Consider the following 10,557-nt stretch of genomic DNA (forward strand, 5'->3'; position numbering starts at 1 on the left):
CAAGGTCTGAATATGGTTTTATTTGCTTTGTGCTCTTTGTTCTCGCAGAAGCTCGAGAGGCCTTCGTAAAGCAATTTTCCTCGCTGGAAGGTTCTACGGGCGCACTCTTAGCCCAGCTGCATGGCATTACAACCACTTTGAACTGCAGCATCAGCATGACAGAGGAAGCGGGGAAGGATGAAGGGAGCAGCGCTGTGTGTCAGACCTTCACAGACACTGTGCTCACGATCACAATATCTCAGAAACAGCTAAAGCAGGCAATAGTGGACCTGGACAGCATGGTAGGCGAATCAAACACACCTCATCCTCAGCCTTGTGTTCATTGTGCACATAGGTACCAGGTATTCTGGGTAATATCACAGAATGCTCAAGGGTGGCTATGATGTAATTGTTCCCCTGTTCTAAAAGCATGCGGTTATTGTGTGTAACGTGATCGATGTCTTGTCTGTATTATGAGAAGCTGCGGTTTACTACCCATGGTGAAACTCCTTCGTATGGATCCATAAAGATCCCCCAAAGCAACACAATATCTCCTCCCTCGCACCACCTCCCTCCCTCCCTCCCTCCCTCCTCGTGAGTGGCAAACTCAAACCGATGCGTTTGACGGACGCTAAAATTAACAACTTGTTCCTCACCCACCGTGAGGCTTTTCACAGTCTCCCCTCGACGCTCGCAGGAATCTATAATGGTTACCGCTGCCGTGTTATTTAGCATTGGGGAGATGAGAGGACTTGTTCTCCCAGTATATACTGAAGCTCTCTCTTTCTGATTTCGTGTGTGTGTGTGTGTGGGCAGGAATACCTCTGTAGCCCTTATCACTCGGGTAGGCCTGAAGCAGCTGCAATTTAATTCCATATTATTTAGCAGGGGAAAAAATGCCACTGTGTCAATTGTTGATTTAGTTTTCCCATTTGTATTTGCATTTTCTCAAATTAAATGTCACTCGAGGGAGGATTCTGCATTCGACTGTGCACACATTACATTTATCAGGACAGAAACTTCAGGGGATTTATTTTGCGGGAGGGTTTTTCCCCATATACCCCTCCTTTGAACCTTCCTGATTACATATATTTAAGTGGAGAGGCTCATTGTTTGTGGAGAGGTTTATTGTTTGTTAGCAAACCTCCACATTAACAGTCTGAGGCAGACGCCATGACTGCTTCTTTGGACTGCCCCCAGATTCTTCTGACAGCTTTCACATGGATGCAAAATTCTACAACAGTGTATTGGGACCAATTACATGGAAAAGAAATCGAGATTTTGGGGAAAAACTTGTAAATTCACGAGGATAAAGTCATCATTTTAAGCTACGTGTCATTTTAGAAAGAACAACCACAGGCTTGGAGGAAAGGAAATAAATAGGAGGAAATGTTTTGTTAGTGCTCGACTGTGAGATAATCGTTGGTTACATCTGGGTGATATTAAAAGGAGTTTCATAGTTTCTCAAGAATCAATGAGATTGGTTCAAGATTTTGGAGTGGAATGCTGGAAAGAACCAGTTCTCCTTAGTTCTTTCACATTCCTATAATATATAAATACAGATTATTTAACATTACGACTTTATTCTCATAATATTATGACATTATTCTTGAAATAAAAAAATGTTGATACCTGATAGTTCACATGATATAATTAAACATGTCAGAACAGTTTGACTTTTGACTCTTCAAGGCCAGACCTTTGTTTTGTTTGTTTCTTCATCCCTGAGACCTACTCACGATGTCGCTGTCTCCGTCATTCTCACAGATCATTCCTTTTGACTTTGCGTCGGGACCTAACAAATGGAACATAATGGTCAATGACTCACAGGTCCTAATGAAAAGGTGAGTTCAGAGAATGGACTTTCAGTGGCCGATTATCAGCAGAGACCACCGGAAGCAATCTGTGGAACTTTCTCCCCCCCCGCTTCTCTCCGTCCTTTAGCCTGTCACTTACATTGTGGTTAGGCCACTGTGAATCGATGCCCTCAGCTGCTCAGAGTATGCAAGGCTATTATGTGGTAGTTACAGAAATCTGAACTGTGGAGCCAGCGATGGGAAGTCATTGATGCCGAAATCCATTTCATCTCTCCAATGGCATTTATTTTTGTCCTCCTCTTTTCCTGTGCCGTGAAGGCACAAAGAAACAGCTGACCACATCGAAGCGGTTGCCCGTGGGGTGGTAGGAGCCTCACAGCAAACCCTAGCCTTCCTGATGGATCTACTGCAGGACAACTCCACCGAGGAGTACATCAGAAACCTAACAGAGCGGTGAGCACAACACACAGCCAACCCAAACACACGCCCACGCGGCTAACACAAGCAGAAAGAATGTCTCCTGTTCTCATAAAGCATCCCTCATTGACAAATCCCAACAAGTCGCATGAATCCCCGGATTATTGTGCTTTTTGCGGTATATTTCAAACAAAGTGCACCTATCCCTGTATTACAGCTCAAGGTCTCCTCAGCAGCCTTTTTAAAGCGGAGTTTAGGAGTAAGACATTTAGCCACAGGGGGACGGCGCCTCTCCACTGTAAGCCTATTGCTTTCTTGGATTTTCCGCGCGCTCGCTGCATCTCCTAGCGTGTGATTGCTCTGAGGATTATCCTGAATGCTAGACAGAATGATGCAAAAAGCCCTGCGGTGGCCATGATGAGAGCAAGAGGCGAGGAACTCAAAATTGATTACCCACTTCTAACAGTCGTCAGCCGGGGCGCGGGACAGTTCTGTTAATCTCCGGAGCACTGCTGTACCACGGCGCACGCATGTGTCTGTGTCACTTTGTGGGATGTGAACTGAGCACTTTATGCACAGATAGGCAGCGTAAAATTGCATTTCCCACACTTATGTACCCGTGTTGCAGATCAAATGGGTTTTACAGACAGGACGGCCATCCAATCAGGGAAAATGAATACCATATTCAAAAGTCACCAACAATAGAGTTTTTTTTCAAAGCCTCAAATAAGACCAATAACAGGACTTGAGACTTATTTGTTATAACACTAACTTAGAATAACCAATTTTTTTTTATTATATATCTTTTATTTACAGTCAATCTCTATGCTTATATATAAAGTACGAGCAGAAGCAGTATGACATCATACCACAATGAAAGTGTGTGACTTTAAGACAGTTCAGTGATGGAAACTAATCAAGCGTATTTACTTTTCTTTTGAGACCCACAACTTGAGTATTTCCAGTTTCTGCTACTTTATACATCTACACCAATCACATACACAACAAATCATTATCTAGATCCCACTCCCCTACATTTATTTTGCAGTGATAATTACAAGCTACTTTTTCAGATTTTACATAAAAATCTAATGATAAGCTTGAAATCAAATCAATTCTTAAAGAATGACAGTTTTACCATCGTCTCTCTTCCGCATGTTGTATAAAGTACTTCAGGAGTCCACAGGGACTTTTACTTGCAATGAATTAGTTTTACTTTTTTGCTTGCACTGTTATTAAAGCCTCTTCTACAGTTTGCCTACCGTTTCTCACATGTAGTCAGCTTGGTTTCCTTTCATCCCTGGGCACTCTTTACCTGACCATAACAAGTACTTATAGTTGTCTTTACTTAACCAGACCTCTACCGTGTGGTTCAGTTTGAAAGATAATCAGAATATCCAGGTGTAATAGATAAAATGCCTGTTATACAGTATATGTGTGGGTAAAGTTTCCAGCACAATAAAACCAAGTATGTTTAGTGGCCCTTGAGAAATGTATGATGCTGAAATGAAATGTATACTGTCATTTCTGGAGATCTGCTCTGCTGAGGGAAAATAATATATTGTTTATAAATACACCTGAAGATGTGATAAAGATGACACTTGTACTGCACTTTGCCTCACACCTTTCATGAGTTCTTAAACGGTGTGAGGCTGAATCAAAGTATCTCAATCTTACTTTCCAAAATTATTAAATATCAAACGATCAGAGGATATCATGGTATAAATACAAACATATATATATATATCACAACAAGTGGCCATTACATTATATGTTTGTGTACTCTGACGCTTATTTTTCGTAATCTGCTTTATGTTGGTTTATTAAAAGTAAAACATTGATCGGCTGCACTTTTTAAACTTAGTTAAAATTCAGCAAGAAGAATCTTAACCAAAAACAAAAAGATAATACTGGAGTATTAGCCTTGCTTCACTGGCTGAGAATAGTTTTTTTTAACAATTTTCCATGGTATTAAAGCCAAAAATTGTCTGGCACTATGTTTTCGCTCAGGCACTGTTCAGAGTCAGACCCGCTGTGAACCTGTGTGTGGAAAGATTTGATCTCTTAAATATCCGTCTCCACACGTCTCCAGTGAACACCTATGATCAGATCTCAAAGACCAAATTGTGTAAGAGAGAGAGACACAAAGAGAGAGAGACAATGAAATAATTAGGGGGGGAAAGAGTAATATGTGTAACATCCTCCAATCACACATTAGAAAAGCAACCTCTGTAAGTGCATTTGAAAAAAGCTGGTATAAACTTTCATTTATGGTCTTGATTTTAATTAATTCCAACCCTATCTGTTCTTTTTATTGTAATCGTAACAGTGCTGTTAATTCCACCACCTGTGTTATTGCCTGTGTCCTCTTCTATTTTCAGCTGTATGAGATTTTATTGTTTAATTATCCTTCATTGTCTAAATATGTTCTGCCTTTAAGCATCTGTTCTTCTGGTTTTAACTACCTAAGGAGCTAAGAGCTTTCTATGAAAGGAGCTAAATGAATAAAGGTAAATAACATTATTATTACTACTGTATATAACTTCATTTTCTTTGCTTTCTCTCATCATCTTTAACCTCAGAATAACACAAATGCAGCTGCAGAAGGAGAATCTGACAGCGCAGGTGAACGCTACTGTTGCCAAACAGCTGTCCCTGGAGAAGGAAGCTGCCGGTGTAAACCTTGCCCTGGGTAACATCACATCATCCTTACATCAGCTGGCTCTGACAGACGCCAGCCCATCACCAGAGCCTGACCAAACACCGCTCAACCAAACGCATGCCACCAACCACACAACACAGGTCAGTGTGGAAAGCACCTGCAGTGCGCAAATGAGATTAGAAGCATTATCCTGTCACATTATCCATCGATGAGTGAATCATTTAGTCCAATTGAAGCCGCACGTGTTATATAAGAAACCGCTTCCCTCTCATTTAACGAGACTCACGCAGGGATAAAAGCGTCTTTTGATTTTTGAAGAGTGGGCAGTTAACTCTGCCTAATTTTTTTCTTGATTTAACATTTGGCAAGCGAGTCTTCAGAGGGGGACATTGAGTAGGCACACGAGAAGGTTCTGGCAGGATCCGCTGCTCATGTGGTACATACTGTTCCTACGAGTCCGATTAACCACCGTGGCATCTCTGAGCAGACAAAACACGGAAGCTAATGCGCCTGTTGTGAATGTCAATGTAAATGTTTTTTTCAGATGTGAGGGAGGAAGCAAAATGAGGCTGTGTTTGAACCAAAGCATTATATCTGTACATCCCTTTATAGTGGGGTGAGGACTTGATTAACAAGACGAAAGAGCTGGAGCAGCAAATTCAGACAAAAGATGATCTCATCAGTAAAATCCAAGACCGGCTGCAGCCTTTGAAAGAGGCGGTCAGAGTGAACCTGGAGAGCGTGGATGACATCAGTGAGGTGAGTACAGCAAGATATGTTTGCTTTGCGTTAAAGAATATTTGAAATGCTCATTGGAAAGGGTTTAATAATGTATGGATTGCTGTGAAAGTTTGTACAATTATTTTTGGTCGACTTCCATGACCAAGTATGGAATGTCCATACAGAGACAGAGCATCTTTGTGGGTGAAGAGTGGCATCCCCCCCACCTTTTTCACAAATAAATTAAAATTTTCTGAAACAAGGTTCACGTTGTTTAAATTTGATTTGGTTAGTTTTTTTACCCTACTAGGAAAAAATAAATAATCTATCTACCTATCTATATATATTGTAAAGTATCTTTATGTATTGAGTATGGGACTGATTTGTTTTGGATGTTCATGTTCCTCTGGAAATAAATTGTAAAAGCTTGGATGATCCCTTAACCTCTGCAAAACATGATCGGGTCAAAATTTTATTTGGACAGTCACAGCTGACTTGAGTCTCTAGGTAGCATTGAGAGCATGTCAGCAAGCTAACCTTTAGCTCAAACTACTGCTATGCCCAAGTACCCTTCAGCTTCATTGAGCTACTAGCATGACGCCTTAAGTTTTGATCATTTGCTATCCTCCCTTCAGTTTACACCAAAGTAGGAATGTGGTAATAAGCTTTGAATACAGTTGCCTCATATTTGTCTATTTCTGAAGCTTCGAGCTCGCGCTCAAGGTGCCAAGGTCTTGGCTTTGTCGTCCGTGGTGGCCGGGAAGGAGGTGGAATCAGAAGCCATTTCCCTTCACAGAGAACTAGAAAGTAAGTCTCTATCTAGCTCATCTGTCCTTCTCACTATTGCTTTTGTTGTGCGTCCAAATGTAAATGTCAAGTACTGAGACTGAAAACAAACAGGGCCGCAGAATCAAGTATCACTATAATGAATGTGTCATTCCCACTGGGATGTTTTGACCCGCTCGACATGAATGCAGCTGCAGTTTATGTGAAGAATGTAATGGAGTGACAGGGAATTCAAGCAGAAACTTGAGTTAAACGTTGGCTGTTTATGACACATGAAGAAGATCTGAAGTAGTCTGCTCCGCTTTCATTGAAATAACACTAGAGATCATTCAATAGAAGAAGTACATGTTAGATAATGAAAATATTTTTAAAAATTAAGCATTAAAATTCAGCAAGTCGACTTAACAATGGTCCATCAATCTATTAAATGTGTTTTTATCTAATACATCTCTGAATCTATATTATTTCCACCATTTGCTTTCTTCTAAATCTCAACTCAGACATGGTGAGGGAGTGGCCCCATCGGCAGGCCCAGACCAAGGCTGCAATGAAGAAGGAGAAACCCCTGGAGGAAAAAGTCCTGGCTGATGTCAGGAAAAGGGTCTCGCAGATCAAGGAGATGATAAAACCAGCTCTGGAAAACTCCAGCCTCTCCAGCAACATCACAAAGGAGGCAGAACAAACAGCACAGGATGTAGCAAAGGCACGGGAGTTTGTTTTTATTTAGTCACTTTGGTTCAGGCTGAAATACCTCACCAATTATTGGAATTGTGGCAATTTTTTTCTGGCATTCATGGTTTCCAGAGGAAGGACCCATAGTTGCCATAGTCGATAAAAAACCTACTGACTTTCCTAGTAGCACCACTGTGAGGTTTATGTTGATTCAAGTTTTTCGTGAGTTGTTTTCACATCTGTTGGACTGGTTGACATGAAACTTTAGCATTTATGGTCCCCAGAAGATGAATCCAAATAATTTGATCTTTGCATGCAACCCCACTTGCAGGTCCAATTTATACACATATTCAATTAAGTCATCAATGTCCCTGTAGGATTCATTATTTGAGTTCGACATTGGTAATTCCTTCATTTTTAATCTAATGACATCATCAGGTCAATCATGTCCCTCTTAACTACACTTATTGGTTAGTGCTTAATAGCAAATATTGGCACTAAAACAAAGTATATATTATAAATATTAGCCTTCTGCCACACTAAATATGAAAATGAACATGCTTAATACTAAACTTGATAAACAGTATCATTGTAGAATTACCATTTAACTAAAATTGTGCAGCCTGTCAGAGCTGCTAGCATCAGAATAGACTATTTTCCCCTTAAGTAGGTTTATTGTCAATAGTCACCTAAATTATTCATTTTTTCTTTCTGTTCAGGAATCCAAGGCTGTGTTGACCAAGGCCAAACACACCAGGACTGCATCCGCTCACCTTAGCTCCCACATTGACTCTGCTTTACAACAGCTGGCTGAACAGGAGATGCTAACTGGCATAGTGAAGTCCCAAATCTCCTCAGAGGTACTGAACACAGAAACATGATTCATCTTCAAGTATTGATCTATACTTCCTCTGTGTGGTTTAATGCACAGTGTCTATGTTATGTCTTCTTCCTCCTAGTCCGATGTGTCCCTGACCAACATGAGGGACGACATGGAAGCAGCCAAGCTCAAGTTGGAGGCCTACTCTGACACACTAACTGACCTCATCAGTAAAATTGGTGAGTCACTCTCTCATAGATGATTTCCACTGTGGCTACCTTTTGGTTCTTGTGTGTCTATAAACCCATTAATCTTCATTATACCTTAAATGTCAGATCACTAAAGAGCTCTGTTCTTTTTAATGCCTCATTTAACATGGAAACATTTTCCAGATTTTGTATCCCCATGGTATAGCAATAATAACTGCAGTTCATGGCGCCCAACAGCATTCTCTTTGTGGGTAAATTTAAGTGTAATAAAATAATTTAGCCGTGTATTCAGCTAATTATTATTTGACCTCTTCAATCAGACACATTTCTTGTAGGCTATAATATATTATACAGTTTGTAGAATTAACTGGCGAGACCAGGTTCTGGCACAGATTTATGGTCAATATGTTATTATCAGACACCAAGAATAATGATAAATCATTTTAATCAGGCAGAATGATCCACTGGTTGTATCCTTGATGCAGGATTGCCAATTACAATCTGAAAAACAAACTCTTGAAGCCCGCGTCTTCCATCTGTCCTCTCTCTTGCTTGACGGAGCAGATGCGAACGTGCCACTGGAACGCTTCGACCGGATCCTGAATGAGACGGCGCGTCGCCTGAGCACGCTCCGAGGAAGCGTAGAGAGCCCGACGCTGGGCTCTAAGATCCAGAAGCTGCAGTCGGCTGCTAAGGAGCAGCAGAGCCGGCTGTCCCTCATTGAACAGGACTTACAGGAGATCAGGGAGGAGAGAGACAGTCTCAGGGATATTACTTTAAACTTGCCTCAGTCCTGCCCCCAGGCCTCAGGAGCAGGCGAAGGGTAGGTGCTGAGGATGATGGGGGGGATTTAGTTATTGATAAGACGGCTGAACATCAGAAAAGTCTGGAAGGATTTTGTTAATAAAAGGATCTGTGGTCATTTTTTTATACAGCTTCAAATAAGTCGATGATATCTTTTTATATTCTTCCTTCTTTCCACCTTTTGCCCAAAGGTACAATTACTATCAATGCATCCACAGACACAGACACACACTTAAACCAAAAGCTACAGACATCTACACGGCCTCTTGTGATTTATACCGAGTGTTCCTTCTCCCTTTTCTCTCACTCTTTGCACAAACAACATCCAAACTTTAATTTCACCATCAATAATAACCCGCCGCTCCAAACTGCTGGAGTGCACTGTCAAGTTTAAAATAATGCTGATTTTCCTTTGCGGGGGTAAAAGGTGTGTCTGAGTGCTCCTCCAGACTGACACATTCATTTACACTTGAGCTCTTTTTCATCAGCGTGGTTTAATTAACAATTAGTCCCATTGGCCTCTGTGGGGTTCGGGTCAGGCTTCAACAGCACACTACCCGTGTTCAGGAGTCGTACTTACTTACTTACAGTGCCTACCTCTCGGTTTTTATAGTTCCTCCATGTTTCTTACCTCTGTCAAAAGCTCAACCATCCCCTGTCTGTGGGTCATGTTTGGTCACGATGACGAGACTTGTGAAATGGTAATAGACTGAAATTATGTAGGAGAGATTTTCCGGGTCTTACAAAAGCTGAATTACTGATAAGGAATCAGAATAGAGACTACCAGTTACACATCGACATCTAATTGTAATCATTATAAACCTGTTCAAAGTAAAGTGTACCTGAGAGGGCTACTTGCATAACAAACTGTAATTTGTCATGGAAAGTGTTGTACGATGGTGTGGGAACATTTAGCTGATAAAAAAGCATTGAATTGTAGATCTTGGGTCAAGGAATTCTCAGAAAACAAACAATAAAAGAAGTTTTCAATGCTTGGAACACCTGCCTGTTGTTTGTGAATTTTGCTTTAGTGAAGCTGAAGTTGGGATTTACATATATTAGCATGCATCATACAGAATGGTAGAGAACATTGATGTACTATGTGCTATTCAAATAGTTAATGTAGGTTTACACAAATGCAACACTGAAGTAGCCAGGATTTCTTAAAGGATAGCTGACACCATTTGAAGCCATTTTTGAGAAATTATATACTACATTTCTGACCTTTTAAAGGCGCTGGTAGGTGAAAGTTTTTAGCTTTGGTTAACTTTAACACACAACTGTGAGAGTGTTATTGATCTTCTCATTCTACTGTTGGCAAGAAAGCAAAGAAGTGCATTTGCCAAAATGTCAAACTGTTCCTGTAACACCACTGAGCAGTTAAAACATTAAGTCAATATGCTCTTTCAGTAATGTGCTGTGTTTACTATTGAGTAAATTGCAATGGAACAAGGTTTAAGTACTTTAAAGGCAACAGAACGTTGTACCAGATATTGGCTCACCCACTGATTGTCAAGCTTTACTCAAATTTAACATTTTACAAAACAATGTTACCTTTGAAACACCAGCAATTCAATACAATCTGCTCGTCCCGTGATGTGAGGACTTCATGCAGATGAACCTGATGTCGTACCAGGTCAAAGAGACAGATGTGGCTCTGTTGAACCCTCC

The 10,557-nt window shown here is 40.8% G+C and overlaps 1 protein-coding gene across 1 annotated transcript in view; it reads left to right on the forward strand.

Moving 5' to 3' along the window:
- Nucleotides 1-8,909, forward strand: part of lamc3 (laminin, gamma 3) — a 106,412-nt gene extending 97,503 nt beyond the window's left edge. Inside the window, exons 19-28 of the mRNA XM_061077365.1 lie at nucleotides 49-281; nucleotides 1,747-1,823; nucleotides 2,115-2,249; nucleotides 4,796-5,015; nucleotides 5,488-5,634; nucleotides 6,300-6,402; nucleotides 6,882-7,084; nucleotides 7,773-7,913; nucleotides 8,013-8,112; nucleotides 8,647-8,909. Coding sequence (XP_060933348.1) covers nucleotides 49-281; nucleotides 1,747-1,823; nucleotides 2,115-2,249; nucleotides 4,796-5,015; nucleotides 5,488-5,634; nucleotides 6,300-6,402; nucleotides 6,882-7,084; nucleotides 7,773-7,913; nucleotides 8,013-8,112; nucleotides 8,647-8,909 — 1,622 coding nt within the window. The remainder of the gene's footprint in view (nucleotides 1-48; nucleotides 282-1,746; nucleotides 1,824-2,114; nucleotides 2,250-4,795; nucleotides 5,016-5,487; nucleotides 5,635-6,299; nucleotides 6,403-6,881; nucleotides 7,085-7,772; nucleotides 7,914-8,012; nucleotides 8,113-8,646) is intronic.
- The last annotated feature ends 1,648 nt before the right edge of the window (nucleotides 8,910-10,557 follow it).

Source organism: Limanda limanda, chromosome 1, assembly GCF_963576545.1.
Source record: "Limanda limanda chromosome 1, fLimLim1.1, whole genome shotgun sequence".
NCBI lineage: Eukaryota > Metazoa > Chordata > Actinopteri > Pleuronectiformes > Pleuronectidae > Limanda > Limanda limanda.